The sequence below is a fragment of the Pituophis catenifer genome, unplaced genomic scaffold (genome assembly GCF_029215685.1).
Source record: "Pituophis catenifer annectens isolate HBS135680 unplaced genomic scaffold, rPitCat1.0.hap2 SCAF_11, whole genome shotgun sequence".
Taxonomy (NCBI): domain Eukaryota; kingdom Metazoa; phylum Chordata; class Lepidosauria; order Squamata; family Colubridae; genus Pituophis; species Pituophis catenifer.
The window spans coordinates 1,228,006-1,251,090 of NW_027256891.1; the positions used below are offsets into that span (position 1 = coordinate 1,228,006).

General features: G+C 41.2%; 1 protein-coding gene across 2 annotated transcripts in view; it reads right to left on the bottom strand.

The window, feature by feature from the left end:
• Positions 1-23,085, bottom strand: part of ATRX (ATRX chromatin remodeler) — a 95,604-nt gene that overhangs the window by 19,988 nt on the left and 52,531 nt on the right. The window contains exons 15-27 of one of the 2 annotated variants that reach the window (XR_011600871.1): positions 19,141-19,320; positions 18,111-18,249; positions 17,653-17,762; positions 14,989-15,135; positions 14,645-14,822; positions 11,735-11,872; positions 10,723-10,898; positions 9,552-9,669; positions 8,280-8,410; positions 8,022-8,110; positions 7,731-7,903; positions 4,389-4,539; positions 3,398-3,493 (exon numbers count right to left, since the gene is read on the bottom strand). Coding sequence is in view for 1 of the 2 variants with exons in the window: in XM_070951934.1 (XP_070808035.1) it covers positions 3,398-3,498; positions 4,389-4,539; positions 7,731-7,903; positions 8,022-8,110; positions 8,280-8,410; positions 9,552-9,669; positions 10,723-10,898; positions 11,735-11,872; positions 14,645-14,822; positions 14,989-15,135; positions 17,653-17,762; positions 18,111-18,249; positions 19,141-19,320 (1,831 nt within the window). In the remaining variant the exon portion in view is untranslated. Of the gene's footprint in view, positions 1-3,397; positions 3,499-4,388; positions 4,540-7,730; positions 7,904-8,021; positions 8,111-8,279; positions 8,411-9,551; positions 9,670-10,722; positions 10,899-11,734; positions 11,873-14,644; positions 14,823-14,988; positions 15,136-17,652; positions 17,763-18,110; positions 18,250-19,140; positions 19,321-23,085 lie in introns of both variants that reach the window. The other variant, XM_070951934.1, reaches the window with a different exon arrangement.

Consider the following 23,085-nt stretch of genomic DNA (forward strand, 5'->3'; position numbering starts at 1 on the left):
CTGGATGAAGCGTCGTATCTGGATCCGTTCCAGTCGGGTTTCAGGCCTGGGTACAGCATGGAAACGGCATTGGTCGCGTTGGTTGATGATCTCTGGAGGGCTCGGGACAGGGGTTGCTCCTCTGTCCTGGTCCTGTTAGATCTCTCAGCGGCTTTTGATACCATCGACCATGGTATCATGCTGCACCGGCTAGAGGAGTTAGGGGTGGGGGGCACCGTCCTACGGTGGTTCTCCTCCTTTCTCTCTGACCGGTCGCAGTCGGTGTTGACAGGGGGGCAGAGGTCGATCCCGAGGCCCCTTATATGTGGGGTGCCGCAGGGATCGGTCCTCTTGCCCCTTTTGTTCAACATTTATGTAAAGCCGCTGGGCGAGATCATCCGTGGTTTCGGGGTGAAGTACCATCAGTACGCTGACGACACCCAGCTGTACATCTCCACCCCGGACCACCCCAACGATGCCCTTGAAGTGATGTCCCGGTGCCTGGAGGCCGTACGGATCTGGATGGGGAGGAACAGGCTCAGGCTCAACCCATCCAAGACCGAGTGGCTGTGGTTTCTGACCTCCCGATATAGTCAGCTGGTGCCATCGCTGACTATTGGGGGTGAATCATTGGCCCCCACGGAGAGGGCTCGCAACTTGGGCATCCTCCTGGATTCACGGCTGTCTTTAGAAGAGCACTTGACGGCCGTGCCCGGGAGGATTTTTCATCAGGTTCGCCTGATCCGCCAGTTGCGTCCCTTTCTGGATCGGGACTCCCTACACACAGTCACTCATGCCCTCGTCACCTCTCATCTGGACTATTGCAACGCTCTCTACATGGGGCTCCCCTTGAGGTGCACTCGGAGGCTCCAACTGGTGCAGAGTGCGGCCGTGCGGGTGGTTATGGGAGCGACGTGGAGTTCCCATGTAACACCTCTCCTGCGCGAGCTGCACTGGCTCCCGGTGGTCTTCCGGGTGCGCTTCAAGGTTTTGGTTATCACCTTTAAAGCGCTCCATGGCTTAGGACCTGGTTATTTACGGGACCGCCTGCTACCACCAATAGCCTCCCACCGGCCAGTACGCTCCCATAGAGAGGGGCTCCTCCAGGTGCCGTTGGCCAAACAATGTCGGCTGTGCCCCCACAGAGCCTTCTCTGTGGGGGCACCTACGATCTGGAACGAGCTCCCCAGAGATACGGAGGATCCCGGATCTGCGCACCTTCCGCCGCGCGCTTAAGACTTTTCTATTTCATCAAGCTGGCCTGGCCTAAATCATCTCCTCTTTTAATGTGGAAATTTTAAATTTGTTTTAATTATAGGGTTATGGGTAAGGCGTTTTAAATTGGGGAGCCATTTTGGATTTAATTTTGTTTTAAATGTATTTTAATGTTTATATTGTATGTTTTTTAATCTTGGCTGTTCACCGCCCCGAGTCCTTTGGGAGAGGGGGAGGTTTAAAAATTTAATAAATATAAATATAATATATTCTTGCTTTAAAATAGTATTACTTTTTTTCTGCCCCCTTAACTCCAAACCCCTATGAAATACAGAAAGAGAAGAGGCACTAGTTATTATTTAAGGTTCAAAAGCATGTTTTATTGTTCTTATAATAAATTCTATTTTTCATTATCTAACAATAATTTAGAACCTAAAGTTAGGGTTAACATAGCTTTTGCCATAGAGTAAAACTATTGAATTGAAATGTAACTTACAGAATGTGATGTACTCAACTTCAATTCTGACACAATTAAGTATGTTTTATATGTTTAATTTAAACATTACAATTTAAGCAACTTAGTTTTGGAGGATTTCAAATAAAATACTAGTTAAGTATAAATTTTGCAGAATAAACTAAATATCTTTAAAAGTGGGGTGGGTGGGTGGAGGGAGAGATGGATTTTATCACTGCAATTTTTATTCCAGGAAATTGTTTTCTGGTTTTTGTACTGATTGATCTGTCCCCTGGAAATTACTTTTTCTAAATAAATTTTAAAATTTGATGCTTAATCACTGTAGACGATATTTATAACGGCTAGTTGCTCTACTTTTTAAAAATCTTGCTAGTAATATAGTCTCTGTAAGTGGCAAGAAAGATTTTAAAATATGGATGATGAGGCAAAATCTATTTTTAACAACTTTGCTTTCAAACTAAAGCAATGTAGCTATCCCTAGAAGTAGAGGATGTGTATTGTTATTTCAGGGAGTCCTGAATGCTATAAGTTTTCAAGAAAACAAAAGGCCTCCCCACCCCACAGGATAGAGAGCCACTTAAACCAGAGCTATTAATCAAACAAATTAATTCCACGGTTAGATTAGATCAGTGTTTCTCAACCTTCTCAATTGGCTGGGGAATTCTGGGAGTCCCCCCATCTTATATCGGACACCGTTGAGAGACAATGAATTAGATTCTTCCTGAATTCAGAGATTTAAGCTATGGCTTTAGAGAAACCTCACATTCTTCTCCCAAATAAGAAAATCACTACTGATCTGTGAAGAATATGGATATAGGGAGGGACTTTCGAAAAAGCACTTCCTGCTCTGAACACAGTAGGATAGGCAATTCCTTATCTCTGCCTCTGAAAAAGAAGAATGAATGGACTTGATGAAAGGACAAATAATAACTGAAGGAAAAACGGAAGATATAAATGAAGAAAAAGGAAGATAACAAGAGCCTCACAATGCTTTTCTCCCAGCTCGTGACCGGCGAAAGAGCCAGAGAAAACCGGTTTCAACCAGAAGATAAGGGCCTCGAAGACACCACTGCTCATAACGCTCTCTTATTTAACATGCCAGCTCAGAGACAGGATTTTTTCCCCTTCCCCCCACCCGCATCTCCACTTTTTTTAACTTCAAAGGGAGATGCTCTTCCACATTTCTGCTAGCTGGTGTGTGTGTGTTTTTTGGCCTTTTGTTCATCACAAACTCATCAGGCAGGTAAAAGGAGCCATCTATGCAGTTGGGCAAAAAGAACTCAAATGCCACAAATCCATGCACAAGTGCTCTCCAGAATTCTAAAAGCTGCAGAAAGGCAAGGATAGCAGAAAAAAACCCTCAAAAGTCCAAATATTAAGCCTGAGACCACAGTGGTGAGATTAGCAGAGTCTGCATCAAAGAGGAAGACTTCTGGCTGAACGGTTTCAGCAGCAGCAGCTGCCCCTGTAGATCTCGCCTTAGTCCCAAAGGACCACGAAATACTGTCTGCCTCTGCCTTCTTGCACAGAAAGGCACTTTCACAAAGCAAGAGTAACGTTACCCACATAGGAAAGGAAAAAAAATCAATCTCAGAACTGACAGATAAAGGGACAAAGTACGAGGTCTAAAAGACTCTGTGTTACACTGCATTGTGAAAGGAATATATAAAAATGGGGAATGTGAGTGTGGAACATTCCCAGATCTCAGAGTGGGTAGTTGTTACTTACCTTTATATATTACTGGCTTTTCTTCTTCTTTGTCCCGGTTTGCTAACTCCAGAAAATCTTCTATCAAGTCAAGGGATATCAGAGATTGGCTGAACACTAAGCTGAAAATGGGAATTGGCAAAAGGGTTGTCAGTTTCCACACCTGTAATTAGCATTCTGATGTCTTGTGCTTGGTGCCATCAATTCAGTTTACAAATGGAAGGGGATATTAAAAAGCTTGTTTTGCTGGTCAGAGCAGAATATGATGGCAATTTTAAGGAGAAAAGCCCCTGGCACTGTTGAAATTTTTCTACTTTGGGGTTCTGGACTGCAGATGTTCCATCACCTAAGAGGGGAATTTCGTGAGTTCAGGAACTGCAGGCTAACTGTTGCACTCATGTTACCTAGTAGAGCAATGAAACATCTGCAACACAAAACCAAACCCTCACGACTCCAACCACAAAACATGCCCACCCTGAGTTGCACTTATTTGCTTCCACTGCAAAAAAGAATACAGACATGGAAAGCACACAAATACGGATCCTTCTTGACTTGCAACCAGTCATCTAGCAAGAGTTCAAAGTTACAACAAAAAAACCCGGGACAGCCAGAACTTGGCTGTCCCAAGTTCTGACAGCCTTTCCCTTGGGGTCACATGATGGCATTTGGGTCGCTCAGCAACCAGTCCAAATTTATGGCTGCTTGCAGCATCCTGTGGTCACATGAACATGATTTATAATATTTTTGGCTAGATTTTGGCCTTCCAGTTTCTGGCAAAAGACACCCATTGCTGACAATGGGTTTGCTTAATAAGAGCCACCATCTTCACTTAATGACCATCATTAAAAAATTGTAAAATTGGGCATGACCTCATGGTCCTTCGTATGCTTAACAACCAGCACAACTTATGACCGTAAGTTTGGGCTCAATCATAGTCATAAGTCAAGGACTACCTGTATTGCAACCTGAAAACAGAAGGTTTTTTTTTTTCTAATCACCAAGAATCGCTTACACTTTATCTCCAAGTTCTTCGGCCATGCGCAGGATTTCAAAGAGGAGCATCATCTTCCCCGAATGCTCCAGCACTTCCGCATCAGCATCAACCACAAAGTCCTTATACCAATCAGGGGCGGGGCTGCCAGGGTTGGAGGAAGTACTTTTACCTTAGAGAAGTGAAAGGGGGGGAAAGTGTCACTTAAAAAGGCAAAGCCCCGGCTCTTCTCCCAGCAGCCAAACCAACCATAAAAATACACTTTCTTAGCCAAATTTATACTCTGATTATAGTATCATGGCATTATATCCCAGGAGCGCTGATCCTTAGGTTTAGGGAGAGAAGGGGAAAACACTGCTTCCTCACCAGGGAAGGGGCAGCTAAACAGCTACAACATATATTTGCACAATTTCTCTCTGTAATCTTTCCACTGTGTTACCTTTCACTACATCGGTCTGACCTCAGGACTGACAATCTGGCCCTTTTCTTGTCTTCCTGAAGCTCCTGCTGTGGGGGCTAATTTTTTCTTTTCTTTTTTCTTTTTACCCACAGCTCTTTCTGTGGCTGTGGCTGGGATACAATGTGACTTTAATGAGCTAACCAGGCTAAGCAAATAAATCTGCAGCCAATTATTAAGACATTTGTTTGGGAAATAAAAACAAAAAGTTCTTAGCTAGAATCCTGGTACTAAAGACTATCAAATAGCTATAAATAGTAAGCTTTTATACCACAGTTAATATAATATCTACCTTGGCTCAGCTGGATTTCAACAAAAGGTATATTATCTGAAATTCACATTCCCAGGAAATACCTTGAATTGCAAAATGCTCTATTCCTTTGTAACGTGTGTGTGTGTATTCTGTCTATACTGGTGGCATTTAAGCATCACCACATCATCTACTGCACTATAGCAGTTCATTAAATATAAGAACCCACAGAGTTGTATATATTTAAGTATTACTTTGTAAGACTCTACATATATGTATGCCATTTGTGCAATATATTTACCATCAGGTTAAATGGACAAAGAATTACCAATCCGGGTGTATGAAGACATTCTGCTAGATACAGGCAAACTACCAATGTATTCCTTGTCCTGCAGGAGCCCGCATGGCATTTCTAGTACTGGAAAATGCTTACAGGATGCTAGAGTGGTAGCATGCAAGAGCTCTACAGATGCTTCAGGCCCTCCCTGAAGGCTTTCTTCCCTAAAAGCCAAGGCCACTGAACAGGAAGAAGACGGCCCATGGCTGGAGAAGGCTGGCATACGTAAGAGCATCTACAGTCTTACAACGTCCTGTTGGATTCCAACGTTGTCTTCATTTATGTCACTCCCATTCTTTAGACAGAACAGGTCTGTGGCTTTAATCATCATTTCTTTAGTGTATTATATAGAGAACGATTTATTTTAAATACAGAACAAACTTTCCTCCTTCTGGAACATCCATTTTACTATTACAGCGTTTATTTCCATGGGGATTTCTCCTTGTACTATTTTGCAGGTGTTACCACACACAGAACAAATTTGCTGAGTGCCGTATCCATTGAGGAAGTGGAACGAATGACCCATCATCTTACAATAATATACTTCAGAACAAGAAAATACGCATTTACATCTTTTGGTTACTGCTTCAGAGAGGAAAAAGTTAAAGAGAGGCGAGGTCACATTTGCATTTTGCTAGCACCAGCGGAGAAAATTGACAATGCTGCTTTCAACTCTCCATCTAAAATTGTGTTCAAAAAGCCGCATCAAGAAAAACTGTTTCAACTCAGGCAATTTACCAATTGCGGTTTCCAAGGTGCTTTCAAGGGTTTCTTCTTTGTGCCCCATAAAAGGAGCAGGTTGCCTCATTCAAGCACCCCTGGCAACAGTTCTCCCATGCAAACTTTTGATGCCAAAAGGACTCATGTTCAAATGCAGCTTCTCACTATCTTCATGCCTCCAGTCCTTTAAAATCGGGTGGCACCTCAATCCTGAGCTTGTTGACAAATAACGGTGCACTTTCACTACCCTTCCTGTCATTTACCCTGATTTTTCTCTCGCTATCTTCATGCCTTTAAAGTCTGGCACCACATTAACTTTGGGATAAGAAATTCTGAGTTTCAGAATAGGAGCAGTCCACTTCCACTACTTCTCCTGTTATTTATCCCAATTTTGTGACTTCCTTCTAAGAAACATTATATTGGGCTGATTAAAAGTTATGTTTTACAAATTCACTGTTTTGATTTTTTTTTTATTGAAAACTACCTTTGAGATCCATTGGGGTTGAGAATATGAAAAAAATTAAAAATAAAAGCCACATTTTCGTATCGAATATATTACACGCAGTTCATTCTTGACTCTTTAAAGCAGGGATTTTTAACCTTTTTGTGCCATGGTCTCTTTTTCATGTATGGTGAAGCCTCTCCATTCTTTCCCAGAAAGATATGTTTAAACATTCACGTAAAGCATTATTAATTATGTGTGTGTGTGTATTGTACATTGTGTGTGTGTGATATAGATATACCGTAATTTTCAGAGTATAAGACGCACTTCCCCCCCCAAAAGAGGCTGAAAATTTGAGTGTGTGTTATACTCCGAATGTAGCTTTTTCTAAGCTTTTTTTCAGCCCGAGAGAGGCAATGCTTTGCCTGCTCCCTCCGACTCTCAGCTGTGCTGTAGAAGCTTTTTTTCAGCCCTAGCGAGACACTAGCGAAAGATCCGAGCTTTGCCTGCTTTTCTCGTTGCTGCTCTTTCTCAGCAATTTTAGAAGCTGTTTTTTATCCCCAAACAGGGGATAAAAAGCACTCACGCGCGCTCAAAACCAGCAAATTTATGTGCTGAAGCTGACCAGACTAAGGATGCTAGCCAGATGAATACCTGGTAGGCAGATTCCCCCCCCCACTATTTTCCTCCCCAAAAACTAAGCTGTGTCTTATACTCCGGTGCATCTTATACACTGAAAAACACGGTAGATATATAGATATATATTGCATATAATTAGTTAGTTAGTTAGTTCTTGATGCTTGTTTGCTTGCAGACAAGATGGCTGTACTGCCTACAGTAATATATGGGTTTCTTTATTAATCCATTAAAGCAAAAACAAAATAAACTAAATCTCTGTTAGAGATTAGTGAAGATAAATTTGTAATTCCCCCCTCCCCCATCCACAGAGCCCCTGAAATCTTAACCCCAGCTCTCAAGGATCTGCAGTCCCCAGGTTAAGCACCTCCGCTAATACTTTCAGGGCCAGAAAAAGGAGCAGAAGCAGCACTACTGGGCACAAAACCATGATAAGCGCAGGGCAGCTGGAGTGGTGGGCTTTGTTGCCCTTGAGTGCCCACTACAAAAAGCCCTCCACATCCATTAAAAATCTTACTTACCTTCCTCTGCCTTTAAAATGATGGGAGGGTTGCTGATTGGCTCTTCTACCGTTCCTTCTCCACCTCCCCGAGATCTTGAATTCCAGACTTTAATCACTTCCACGTCATTGTCACTCCCACTCCCGCTGGAACTACTGTCTTTCTTAGATTTCTTGCCCTTTGTTTTCTTCTTTCTAAAATATATATTTCAACATGAAAACTCTTCAGTCACACTCATTTTATTCCCAACTGTTTCACATGCAATTCCAACAATAAATGGAATTACCGTTTCAGAGGAACAACTCAACTTACTTAGTATCTTCTTCAGAGCTTAAGCTCATTGACGTTTCTTCAGAATCAGAAACTATGAAGTCATCAAGACTGTCTTCATCAAAATAACCCTGAAAAATCAGGCGTTCTTATTAAGCACAGCCATCCTTGTTTCTAACTTTCAGAACACAAATTAAAACACACAGAAATAGAAAGAAGTATGGAACCAGTTGCCAAAAAATGGAACTCCCTAGAATTGTCTCACTGCAGGCACAGCAAAGGCAGAGAGAAGTAGATTACCTTGTTTTCCTTGCTAATATAATCCAGCTGCAAACACCAAGGATGAGTCCAAATTCTGCTTAACATCTGGAAATCTTGGAAGAGTTTAGCTCCAGCTTTGCCTCTTCCACCTTCACTGCTGTTGCTGACACCTGACAATGGAGTTCAGTTACATACTTGAAACAGATTAACCGAACTGTAAGTTTAGCAAAATCAACTCACTTTTATGCAATGCATCAGGAATTCACTCTCTTTTTCTAGTCACTTGTAAGAGAGGGTTCTCCCAGTGCAACACTGCTACCAGAAATCAGATGATTCCAGCAACTGAATTAATATTTTTTCCTTTCTTAAAATTGCTAAAAATTCATTATTCATCCTATTTTACAGGTTTGACAATCTATATTATTTATAGGCATATGTCATTTGCACATGCAAACTGCATTTTTATTTATATGTTAGAAATCCCATTTTAAAAAACAAATTCACAATATTTTCCCTCATATGGCCTTCATGTCTATTGCAAATCATATTTCAATAACTTTTTATATGCGATGTTAATGACAGACAACTGTCGAATGTTAACTTTTTAAGAGTAAAGTTCTATCATTCAACTTCAATGTCCCATAAAATTAAAATAGTCGAGGAAATTCAAAACCCATTAAATTTTCCAAAATTTACCGGTAAGTACATTTGATAAAGTTTTAGCTAATACTTATACTTGGCACTATATCTGTCACACAGGAATTTGTCCAATCCCCTTTTAAAGTCACGGAAGCCAGGGTCCATCCCCATGTCTTCTGGTAATGAATTGTATAAATCAATTATGTGTTGCTGTGTGAACTGCTCCTTTTGGTCTGTTCCAATGTCTCCTCCCAATCAGCTTCGATGGATGAGCCCAGTAGGTTTGGAGAAAGGGAGAAAACTGTCCTTTCTCTGCACCAGGCACAATTGACACCTGCCTCCTCTCAAGACGTGCCCCAGCCTTTTCTTGTAGGGAAGGAAATGTTCAGGCTGTTCTCTCTTCTAGACTTTTTCCAGTTCTGCTACAGACTTTGCAGCAACCAACACTCTAGTTGCAAATGTACTACCAAGCTGTATAAGGAGATTCTCATTCTCCCTGAATACCAAGTCAACAAGATTACCTGAACCATCCCCTTAATCATCTTCATCAAGGTAAAAAAAATAAATAAATAACCCCCCACTGCAGTTCAACTTTGCCTACTCCGTATCCACGTATCCTCTGGTTCTCTCCCCCCCACCTTTTACAACAATTAAGCAGTGAATTATCCTTACCTGTTAAGTGATCCAGGTAGTACTGGTACAGCTTACACTGAAGGGGAGTCATCCTAACAGCCAGGACATATTCGTGTTTTGGTGGCAGGAACTTTGTCAACGCTGTATAATCTTTCCTCTACAATTAGATTAGAAAAAGAGAAGCTAAATAGCACTATGGTATCATTCGAGCACCAAAGTACCAACTCTGAGTCAATAAACTTTGTAACTTAAAATACAGGGAACAACTAAGATGCTTAGAAAGAAAAAAAATTAGGATTCTAAGTGCTGAGATTGTTTAACATTCTCCTTCCTTGCACAGGAACCTCTCTATCCAGTGGAATGACCCTGTGACAGAAGTCAGGGAGATGCACTGGCTTGAGTCAGACCTAGTGCTAAGCGGAAGTACCGGAGACGGAGGCTTTGGCTTTCCATAGGGAAAAGTTTCAAAATGTTCACCTTTTTTTTTTTTTGTTTAATTAACTTCATCGTGTCAGTGGTTATTTTAAATATAGCTTTATGACACAAGCCAACTTTATAATATAACCATAGTCTGTTTTAAATGAACATTTGAAAGTAAGAGTAATAACAGTTTATTCAGGTGAGGACCCATAACTATGCACTCTCCTGCTCTGGAGAAGGAAAGGAAAAGCTCACAGCCACACTTCAGCATTGTGCTAATATGCAACTATAGTAATGTGCCTTACACTGCCTGTCTACAACTGACATACACAATTAAGTTATCACCATTTTTTGCAAAAGATTTTTAAAAGGGGAGGGAAGGAGAAAGTAGAAACACAAATAAACAAGGAGAAAAAAAATTAAAAGGTTAAGAGACTCCCACGTCACGGCTTGGGTGAAATGAGGGTCACAAGTCTAAAAAGATTAAAAGTTCTGCCCCAAATTATCTTCCATAGATATTATCCAGTAATTGCAGGCCACCCTGAGTGCCCGTGCCTGGTGGGGTTTACATTTTAAAATAAAAGAAAAATAATCAAATGGCTGTGGGCAAATCAAAGCTTTTAAAATATTTCCTTTCTTGTTAATCAGGAGTAATGGATTGCTTGTTAAGAGAAAGGTACAACTTCAGTTGACAGGAGAGTGTCAAAACTCTCTAAGTTTCAGTTTCAGACGTAAGGAATTTTTAAACTTTCACAATGGAGCAAAGTAACACAAATCAAAATCCACACACCTGAACACATCCAGCTAGCATCTCATACAAGATATGTGCCCGCTTTTTCATTACTCTCACATCTACTAGAGTGGAGTCAGCACACTGGCCGTTCTGGATGGGGTTTATAAATCGATTTCGGAACTCCTTAACTGATCCAAGTAAATTCTCCTTGATGAAATTAACCATGCAGTGATCTGAGGGAGGGAAAATGTAACTTTTAGTTCCTTTCAGCAGAGTAATCTTGTTGCAAGTCTTTAATAAAGATGGACAAGTATATATTCACTGAGGCCTTCTCTAGTTGGGTGGTCTTAGTCCAGAAAGGTAACTTATAAATATTTAAATAAAATAAAGAAATGTTTGGAAGCAGATTCAGGCTGTTCTGTGTTTTAAAAGAAAGGGACTGTTAGTTCAAACTGGGGATCGGGCTAGAGCTTTGCACCCAATCTGTGCAATCATGTACCGAGTGGCTGATGCAGAGCCCGTCCCAGCACCCTGCAATTCAGTCTGCCACAGTCAGCCAGGGACTTCAGCCTCCTGAAGTCTCGCTGTCAAGTAACATGGATGCTGCGTTTGGACATACAAGATATTCTTTTCTAGGAGCAGCAGCGAATTGGTGAACAACTGAGCCAGGTTTCTGACGGTTTTAAAAAACACACACGATGCAAGACAGGACTGCTGCCATCCCTGAAGACCCAGGATTCCAGTCCTATACTTGTATGGCGTTTCTTTTTTAACACAATCGTATTAAAATTGTCACCCCACATTACAGAAATAACAGGGAGGGAAGAAATTCAAGGGCAGCACCGGCAAAAATATATTTAGTAAGCGTGGAAAGAGTGTGCCTAGATTTACAATAATAAATGCAGATGTTTGTTGAATAATCAAACTGAATATATTTAAGATCAGCGGTGAGGAGAAAACCAAGGATGCACGGAATATATTATTCCATGTTAGCAGAACTATTTTATTTCCACTGAAACTGCAGACAGATATAAAACATATGTTTGGCTCCCTCTTAAAATGTACTTACATTCTATGAGATTGTTTTGCAAAGGGGTCCCTGTAAGAATTATCCTTCGCCTGGATCTGATAGAATTCATAGCTTTAGAAACAGCAGAAGCTTCATTTTTTAGGATATGTCCTTCATCACAGATAACAAAATCTGGGCCTGAAATTACAGAAGTAGCATCTCAGAGATATCTGTGAAGTATGGGACACGAATTAAATGCCGAGTCATGGAGGAGAGAAGGGTATTCATTTAACTCCAAAGGGTTTACCCTTTGGTTTACCCGACAATTTAAACTGGTATTCACAGCCCTCCATACAATATATTTATTTGATACATGATAAAATATTCTCTGTTCATTCTTACGAAAATGTCTCACCAAGAAAATACACGCACAGGTTTTCGGAAGTAATGTTTTTCAACATTTTGTATAAAACTAGATCACAGCACCCTCTGCTGTTAACTGGAAATAAAGTCAAGGAGTTGAGTATGACATAATTTATTTATTTATTTTATTTATTTTATCATATTTGTATACCGCCCTACTCCCGGAGGACTCAGGGCGGTGAACAGCCAAGATAAAAATACAAAGGACATACAAAAGTTAAAAACTATTAAAAATAAATTAAATAATTTGGGCTCAAAAAAACAAATTTAAGACATCCAATTAATATAAAACATTTAAAACCCAATTTAAAAGGGAGAGTTAGGCCAGACCAGCCTATTGGAATAAAAACGTTTTTAGGGCGCAGCGGAAGATGCGTAGGTCTTGAATCCTCCGTATCTCCGGGGGGAGCTCCTTCCAGATGGCAGGTGCCCCCACAGAGAAGGCTCTCCCCCTGGGGGCTGCCAGTCGACATTGTTTGGCCGACGGCACCCTGGCGAGCCCCTCTCTATGGGAGCGAACTGGTCGGTGAGAGGCTATGACTGATTCACAGCAATATTGACAAAAGGAAGTTAGCAAGATGGCAACAATCACCATCAGCTGGCCAACCTTGCAATGAGCTTTTCTCCCTTTTGGCTGATTAAAAGCCAGCAGCGCTGGCTGGGGGATTCTGGGAGTTGAAGTCCACCCGTCTTCAAGCTTCCAAGGTTGAGAAACACTGCTCTATGGCATTTAATACCATTAACTATACTATTCTTCCAGGCCAGCTTTGGGCATTGAAAACAGGGGGCCATTTTGCAGTGGTTTCCCTCCTGCCTTTATGGCCAGTATCAATCAGTGCTGGGGGACAGAGACCCAGCTGCATGCCCCTTAAACAGGAGAGGTGAGAGATATAAAAGGTGGTGCCTCAGGACTTGGATCTCTCACCTCTCCTATCTAACATCTCCATGAAACTGTTGGGTCAAGTCATTTAGTGGCATGGAGTCCAGTATCAAAGGTACGCTAATGATATTCAATGTGCATCTCTATCCAGTGCCAGGCAGAGGGTGCTGTTCAGTGCTTACCCAGTGCCTGGAGACTGTAAGGACCCGGACAGGAAGGAACTGGCTGCTACTCAACCTGAGAAAGATGGAGTGGTTGGGGGCTTTTCTGCCCATATCTGGACTGGAGCCCTTGCTTACAGCCACTCAGTCATTTCCTGATTAGATGATGCAACATGCTCTACGAGGAGCCACCTTGGGAGCAGCAACTGGTCCCCAATGCAGCAGGGAGGGAAGTTCTGGGCCCTCTGCAGTTCACCTGTGCTATACTCTTGCCTCATGAGCGGCACTAGCTTTCAGTTATCTTTAAAGCACTACCTGGCACAAGGTATCTGCGGGACCACCGCTCCCTGAGGGTATCTGCCCAACCCACTAGGTTCCATCAAATGTTGTCAAAGAGTGGGACCTCAGAGATGTGCTTTCTCAGTTAGCACCCCTGGCCCTTTGGAATAGCCCCCTCTCCCCTCTATGTGAGAACTAAAGAAGCCCCACTTTTTTAGCCTTCTTGAAAGCTGGGGATATCTGACTGTTCCCCCAAATACTGAGCTGGGAGGGGGTTGATTCGGGGGCCAGGAATGTAGGTGGTTCCAATGGCTGATAGGAAGGCTATAATGTGTTCTTCTGTTGTTTTTACTGGCTGCTCTGAGCCACTTAGAATCAGTGTGTGAGATAAAAGGCCGTGTAAATTCTTTAAATAAGACAAATAAAAAAACAGTACAAAGGACATGCCATTTCATTAAGCCAATGTTACAAAAACAGAGAATGCAAACTATTTTCTGCAAGATTTATTAAATTTAACTGGATTCATATTTCTCTTGTGGTGTATCAATGCTTTCAGATACCCGAAAGTTTACCAAAAATAAAAATAGAAATTTGGAGAAATCTTTAGACTGAGATAGTTTGGGAGCTCCAAATATGTTCTGTTTTCAGGCTGGCTTTCAGAATTTCTCTTCTGAACTTTACTAAAACAATTAACTAGAGCTTCTGACTTACAACAACTACCAGACACCACCTTCCTTCCTTCCTTCCTTCCTTCCTTCCTTCCTTCCTTCCTCTTTCTTTCTCTTTCTTTCTTTCTTTCTTTCTTTCTTTCTTTCTTTCTTTCTTTCTTTCTTTCTTTCTTTCTTTCCTTCCTTCCTTCCTTCCTTCCTTCCTTCCTTCCTTCCTTCCTTCCTTCCTTCCTTTCTTTTTTTCGGGGGTAGATAGCATATACCACCACACATTTAATCATCTGGATTTTTAAAAATGTAAATCTGGATCTTATGCCTTAAGAAATCCAACAGAATTCCAAAGCATACCCAGTTTCACCATTCACCATTCACCAATCATCTGATCAGTCCTTCTGGTTACTGCTGTTACTTTCTCTAGTTTGAAGAGTGATTGTGCCGTAACCCACATTCTTCCGCACATTGCTTTGCATATAGAATGGGGTATCTATTTCTACTCAAGAACATCTCCTCCTTTACATGACTTGTCACAGAAGGAATGATCTGCAGTGTTTTGCCTTACCAGGATCAACCAATGATTTGTTAAATATTTCCTTCAGTTTTCTGCTCTTCACATTCCTCCCTTGTGCAAGGTTTCGATACATTTCATAGCCTATGATCATGACGCCTCCTTCATCCTGCCACCTTTGCAGCATATAGCCCCTCTCTTGGGGGCGTTTCACTGTTGCTAGTTCAGAGACCTTGGGAAAGCAAGCAAATAAATGAGTTTTATTTTTTTTAAGTCAACATGTAATTTGTAAATGTGGATCAAATACTCAAAGTCAAAAAGTTCATACTTCTAAACATTAATTTACTGTTCCTGAAGGCAGAGATACACTCCACCTATCCATATTACACATTAAATACCTCAAGTTTCTCATCGTCTTCTAGGCCTTCTTGCCATTTTTCAAATTCATTCATCCAGTTGAGGGCGGTATTCAATGGACACACAACAAGGGCAGTTCTGAAATCCAGTTTGTCGCAAAGCAAAATGGTATGAAGGAAACCAACTACCTTCAAAAGGAAGGCAAGAAAATCAGCATTAGAACAAAACTGCAGCGGGGGGGGGGGGTTGTTCTTTTTTTTTTAAACAAACAAAAAATGGGAGACAGAACATAAATTATTTTTTTAAGAATATTTTGATATACTTAGCATCAGTTAACCACTTTCTTCTTACATTAATTTAATAATAATTAATAAACCTCCCGAGGCTGGCTCCAGGCAGTAATTAATGCTTCGTTGAGAGAGGGAATCTTCCCCTCTGCCTTGAAGGAGGCGGTGGTGAGAGCCTCCTCAGGAAGCCTGCCTTGGATCCGGCTCTCTTCAAGAACTATCGTCCAGTTTCTAACCTTCGCCTTATGGTGAAGGGAGTTGACAGCGCGGTAGTGCGTCAGCTCCCACAATTCCTGGATGAAGCGGATTACCTGGACCCGTTTCAGTCCGGCTTCAGGCCCGGTCACAGCACGGAAATGGCATTGGTCGCGTTGATAGATGATCTCTGGCGTGCCCGGGATAGGGGCTACTCATCTGTCCTGGTCTTACTTGACCTCTCAGCGGCTTTTGATACCATCGACCATGGTATCTTACTGCGATGGCTAAGGGGGTTAGGAGTGGGAGGCACTGTTTTTCAGTGGTTCTCCTCCTACCTTTTGGGTCGTACGCAGTTTGTGCTGGCAGGGGGGCAGAGGTCGACCCCTAGGCCCCTACCTTGTGGGGTGCCGCAGGGGTCGGTTCTCTCGCCTCTCCTGTTCAACATATACATGAAGCCACTGGGTGAGATCATCCGGGGATTCGGGCTGCGGTATCATCAATATGCTGATGATACCCAACTTTTCATCTCCACTCCGCATCACCCCAACGATGCCTTTGATGTGATGTCCCAGTGCTTGGAGGCCATACGGGTCTGGATGGGGACGAACAGACTTAGACTCAACCCCGACAAGACCGAGTGGCTGTGGTTACCGGCACCCTGTTTTGTCCACTATGTTCCATCGCTATCTCTAGGGGGGGAGGTGTTGACCCCCTCAGAGAAGGTACGCAATTTGGGAGTCCTCCTAGACCCACGGCTTAGCTTGGAAGATCATTTGACTGCCGTAGCCAGGGGGACCTTTGTCCAGGTGCACCTGGTTTGCCAATTGCGCCCCTTTCTGGACCGAGATGCCTTACTCACAGTTGCTCATGCCCTCATCACCTCTCGTTTGGACTACTGCAATGCACTTTATATGGGGCTGCCCTTGAGGAGCACTTGGAGACTTCAACTGGTGCAGAATGCGGCTGCGTGGGTTGTCATGGGGGTGCCTCGGTACTCCCATGTTACACCACTCCTTCGCCGTCTGCATTGGCTCCCGGTTGTCTTCCGAGTGCAATTCAAGGTGCTGGTGATCACATTTAAAGCCCTTTGTGGCCTAGGACCAGAGTACTTGCGAGACCACCTCCTGCCACTGGTAGCCTTCCATCGCCTGGTTCACTCCCACAGAGTTGGCCTCCTCAGGGTACCTTCGGCTAGACAATGTCGACTGGTGACCCCTAGGGGGAGAGCCTTCTCTGTGGGAGCCCCTACCCTCTGGAATACGTTCCCCCTGGAGCTCCGGATAATTTCCGACCTTTGAACCTTCCGCCGGGCCTTGAAGACCTCGCTCTTCCAACGGGTGGGCCTGGGTTGACTCTAAACTGATTTTGTAGCTTTTTAAATTCTTAAATCTTAAATTTGAATTTGTATTCCCATGTTTAACCTTATTTATTGGATATTCTGCTTTAATTTGTCTTTTAACTTTTGTATTTTCTGTTTCTTATTGTTGTGAGCCGCCCTGAGTCCTTCGGGAGAGGGGCAGCATACAAATCCAATCAATCAATCAATCAATCAATCAATATCAGGCGACTGCCTAGACAAGACCCTGCAGTTTTCTTGGCAAAATTGTTCTGAAGTGGTTTGCCACTGACCGCTACGTAGGGCTGAAACAGGGTGACTGGCCAATGGCCACCCAGCCAGCTTTGGGACTAAAGCAGGAGTAGAGTTTACAGGCTCCTAGCCTCAAGCCTTAATCACGACATGAAACCGGATCTTTGTTGTGTGTCTATTATCTGCTCTTTCTCTCCTTCTTCTGTGATCCCAAAGACCTCCTTCCCCCATGTTTTCAAATCGGAAAGGACTTTCAAAGGGAGTTGAAGTAAGCTCTTTGGATGTAACCGAAAGATGTTCTGACCAGCGCTGCGGAGTCAAATGTTCAAATTCAAGCCCAAGCAGAATTTAACTGAGCAACCTGACAGGTCACTCTTTCAACTGATGCCACAGGGTTCTTTTGAGAACTGAATTCCAGTCCTACAGATGAAATAGCTGAATTCCTGAAGAAAGTGCAGTAAAGGTACCTAAGCTATTCATTCTTCTCTCCAGGAATTCTATCTAACAGCAGTAGGAACACGCATTAGGTAACTTGGACATGTTTCACCAGTTTTCACAAGACGTGATTCTCTTTTACGGGAAGAAGCTGGAGGGAGCAAGGCCCGTCCTAGCCAACAGATCCTTAAACATACCTGCAAGGTCTTTCCCAGACCCATACAGTGAGCCAGAATGCATCCCGAGCCTGCAGATTTCTTGGTTTTTTTCAGAGATTCACAACAGCAATCCCACATAAACTGAACACCTAGAAACAATGTTTTTTAAAAGAGCCTTTAAAATTTAACCGTGGACTTATTTTTGCTCTGAAGTGCAACAGCTGTAATAGAACACTGTAATCAATAGAAGACAATATTCATAGGGTTGGGGACCTTGGTGCTTTTCTTGCAGACGTTTCATTGCCAAACTAGGTAACATAATCCCTGCACTGATGATGTTGCCTAGTTTAGTTATGAAATGCCTGCAGGAAAGTCACCAAGCTCCGAGAGCACCAAGGACCCCACAGAACGCTCTAGTGTGGCTCTAACCCGACCGATTCCAAACATACATCTCCTAAATCCAGCATTTTAAAATAAAAATCGTCATGCCATCTTACCATCTACTTGATGAGGTTTAAGTTTTGTCACTATGCTTTGATGAACTTGCACTAACGGTTCTTTGGTTTCTTCATCTTCATCTAAAACCAGCTTAGTTGTAATGGGACATTTCAAAGGTGTATCTTCTACTTCTATTACCTGGAAAGATTTTTTGGGATGCATGCATTTAATTCAAGATATTATCTGTCCTTATTGGAAGTTCAGAAATCTATTTTTCAATTATTTTTGTTTTTACTAGCTTCAAACTCTAAGTGCTATAGAATATTGCAGATACAACTCTGAGAACATGCTGAACCCAAACAGCAGGCAGCATCATGCCCAATGCCTAGCACAGAGTCCTGGTTTGACACAGGGCGTGCCATGGCCAGGAGGAAAAAACTTATTCAAAGCTATAAGGTAAACAAAGCCTCATGTTCCAGAAGTTCTCAAGGGACTGTTCTGGAGGTAGCATGTGGAATTATAAAATTCTACTAAGGGCAAACGCTCAGAAAGAAAATTAAAAATAAAAGATAAAAAAAGAGTAATATAATGTAATCCTCATGTAATCCAATGGTATGAAAAGCCTTAAAAAGCTTTTAAACTCAGTAATTATCCACATGCTTTCAGCTAAATCCAGCCAGAGCTTTTCGAAATGGGGACCTTGCCTTTCATTCCAACCACAACAGTCAAGGCAATTCAGTGCTGTTAAAACTACGTTCCAATAAAAGCAAAATATAAACACTAAAATATGACAGCAGGGCAAGCGTCTCAAATGAATACATCTGATAAGAGAAAATCCGGGTTCTGCATATATGTCGTTTTAAGAAAAGCTGTCCTATTTCCAGACACCTTGCTAAGTACTTCTCCAATCAAACCACTTCATCATGTTCAAGAAAAAGGCTTTCAACAGCAAAATTACATAAAACAAAGCACTGACTATCAGACATATTTCTATTAGAGTTCTCTTTTAGCAAGTTTTAGCAAGTTTTGGCTTTCCTCAACACTTGTTTAAAAATCCTGGTAATATCCCAATTAAAAAAATATAAATACTTCTCTGAGCTTCTCCCTCTCACGCTCCCTTTCTGCAATCCGTTTTCTTCTCTCCTCTTCTTCTTTCAACGCGTTTTGCGTTTCTGTTCTGAGTTTATCATCTTTAATAATCCTTCTTATTTTTTTCCTGCCTTTTCCGGGAGACTTAGAATCATCATTATCGTCATCTTCACTATTACTCTGTAAAAGTTCCAGAAAGATATATTCTTAATCATGATTTCAAATAAAACACAAAACACTCTTTCAACAAGATTAACAATATACTGTTATTGCCTTTCATTGTTTAATGATTCCAAATACTAATACTGGCTAACTAAACTGCATAATGGAACTTTTGTATTTACGGCAGACGGAGTGCAGAGGGTATCACTTGCTTGACAGTAAGCATTTCCCGTGTGTATAAATTGAGATCTCAAGGACTAATTTCTATTTCCTTTCCATTATATCTCAACTGGATTTGGGATTTCCTATATTTCCAAAGCCCTTTACTGTATTATAAATCACACAGGAACAAAATAAAAGAACAATAGGTGCCAATTTTTAAATTTAATTTTAAAAATGCCATGACTGTCACACAATGAAGTGGGATTTGGTGTAATTTGGAATAATCCGTCCAATCCAAAGTAAAGCTATGGAGGATGAGAATGCTAATATCAGAGGATAGGATGTAACATTTGTATGATATAAAAGCTTACTCTGAGTTTAGGACACAGAACCTCAGAACTGGAAGGGTCCCTTTAGCCACTGTGTCCAAATTTAAGCATTCCTGGCTGATGTCTATGGAGATTCTCAGTCATCCAGGTCATGGTTGTCCCAAAGGTGCTTTTTCAAGAGGCAACTGGACTATCTTTCTTTTTGCTTGAAAATGTTTCACTCCTCATTCAAGAAGATTCTTCAGTTCTGACTAAATGGCCCACCATTCTCCACCATTCACTCAGAGCTGAAGAAGCTTCTGGGATGAGAAGCGAAATGTCTTCAAGGAAATACCAGAAAGTCCAGTTGCCTCGGGGGGGGGGGGGGGGGGGGGGGAGGAAGCACATTTGGGATTTCTGACTGATAATTATTCGGTTGCCCCTTGAGTATATCTAGTGAAAGGAAGTCCATCCTCACTTAGAAAAACACAATCAGGGCGTTTTTCTCTTCGATAACCTTCTTTTTTTTTTTTTTTAATAAAAAAGTTTTTATTTTCTGATCAAACAAGTATACAATATAAACAATCATTCATACTATCATCAGAAAAAAAGAAAAAAAAATCAATTTGGTAAACTCAATCTTCAACCCCTCCTTACCACCCCCCACCCCCGACTTCCCAGAACAAAAACAGGGCATAGATTTCACCAAACATTCGCTAAAATAAACTAGCTAACTGCAAGATTTAATAACTCCCAAGACCCCTTAACTCCCCTTTTACAATTTCATCAACCTCCCTTTATATAAACACAAAGTAACATGTAATCCAATAACTCTAAAAATTTTAAAACCATTAACAAATCTTAAACATTCAAACCTAAAAACATTTTTCCCCCTCCTATTTTTCTCAAAGTTCAGATATTTTGAAATCTCATAACAAAAAATAAACCTTAGATATTCACTAATTAAATTTCTACATTTTTATAATTAACCATTAGTACATTAACTAGAAAACCAAAAAAGATTAATCAACCATTAATACATCATATTTAAAAATCAATATTCAACTTTATACTTTTTCCCCCTCAGTAGTTATAACACCTAAAACATAATCAATTTAAACCATGAATAGAACAACTGCAAAGCCAAAAAAAAAAAAAAATAATCTTCCATTCTTGGTTTCTTATTTTGAAATCTCATAACAAAAAATAAACCTTAGATATTCACTAATTAAATTTCTACATTTTTTAAGTTTCTAAATTTCCCCCCTTCATTATTCCTCCCTCCAATTTTTAAAATTTAAAAGATAATCAACAACATAATTAACCATTAATACATAAACTAAAAAACCAAAAAGGATTAATCAACCATTAGTACATCATATTTAAAAATCAATATTTAACTTTATACTTTTTCCCCCCTCAGTAGTTATAATACCTACAACATAATCATTTTTAACCATGAGTAGAACAACTACAAAGCCAAAAGAAAAGGTTAATCTTCCATTCTTGCTTTCTTTTTATATTTTTTCCAATCTTTCTGCATCCCTCCTACTTCTATTTTGAGGAGGTTTTTCATTTTAATTTGAGGTTGATATAACTGCAAAAATTGTCCCCTTTTTAAAAAAGTTTCCTCTGATTTAGAGCCCCCAAATCGCCTCTTCATGCTTATATAAATCAGTTCATTCCTTCGTCTGTAAAACCAAAGTTTGTCAAGAGTTTGTGAAGAAAAGTTCAATTGTTTCTTTTCTATTAAATGTATAGATGCCACTGACAAGTCTCCTTCATCTTCTGAAACTTCGAAAGTCTGGTCATTTACTACTTTTTTCCAAACCAAGTCATAATTTTGAAGGATTCTATCAATTTTTCCGAAAAGAGCAGAGAGTAAGCTCAAAAATTCTTGAGAAAATTCTTCCACCCTCTCTGCTGCAATATCTCCTGAGTTGTCATCATGCTCCGTAGTTGTTTTGATTTCCTCAGTCATTTCTGTTGTTATCCCTTTAAGAATTGCTATTTGGTTACTTATAGCTGCAGTATGATTATTCATGGCTTCTTTTATAAATTCTGTAAGTTCTGCATCAAAATCCTTACAACTCTGTAAATCAGACAACTGTTTCGTTTCTGACACCTCCAAATAGCATCCAGCACTTTCAAGATCTCCTTTCTTAGAAGCCATTTTATTTTAAAGAAATTTTCTTTCTTCCCACAACCATAAAATCATAAAGTCAGAGCCATCCTTTTGAGCAGCATTCAGCAATTTCTTTATAAACAATCTTTTCCCAAACAGCTCTTCAAAATCTATTCCAGCAACTTAAAGCCAGTCTCTGAGCACGAGTCTATTAGCAAAAACTTTTTCTAACTTTCCCTTTTAAAATCGCAACAAAGAAACGCCATCTTAACTTCCAGCTCAGAAAATCCAATTAGAAACATTGTATCCCCGGAGTTAAGTGTTATACTTGCAAAAAGCTTGTCCTCCTGCTTCTGTTCCGCCTGCTTTTTTGAAATCATTTAATCTTCTGTTTGACAGCAGAAATTGGACGCAACACCTAGCTCTGTAAAAAAAACAGAGTCCCCCCCGGATCCGGAGCTTCAGTGGGCTGAACGGGGAGCTCTCACCCTCCTAACCCCTGGAATTAATCCAGGGGTTTTCAGGGAGCTCTACCCTCACCCACCTGCTCTCCTCCCCTTCTTTTCCCGAAGGGGAGATTTTCAAGCCGTTTGACAGCTGATTAACGCTGTCAGAACGGCTCAACGGAATCACGGGGGCGGCGGTCTAAAAAGACCGTCAATGGTGCTGCGGAGCCAACCCGGAAGTCTGTCCCAACCCGGAAGTCTGTCTTCGATAACCTTCTTAAAAACTAAATCCCTTTATTCTATTACATGCACCCTGGCCTGACAAAGGTGAGGTTTTGGTCTCTTTTTCAAGAATGCAATTATCTCCCCATCACTCACCTTTTCTCCAAACTAAGCTGCTTGCTGCTCTTTCTCAGGCGTCTTAATTTATACGTCCCTGATCAACCTTGTTACTCTTCTCTAAGCCCGTTTCCAGTTTTATGGATCTTTTCAAAACCAGAATTGGCCACAATACTTGAGTTGGAATTGAACTAGAACATCTATACGATATTATGATGGAATGGTATGTGGGAATGACCTTGGGGAACAGTGGAAGTCCCACAGTCAGAGGAACCCTCTGGCAACCTGGCCCATAGAAGGAATAGGGATATGGGAAACATCTCAGAAGAGACCCCTACCCATTCCTTGAGCAGTAAAAGTGATGGGGAGAAATATTATTTTCAGATTTTCAAGATTCTATTAA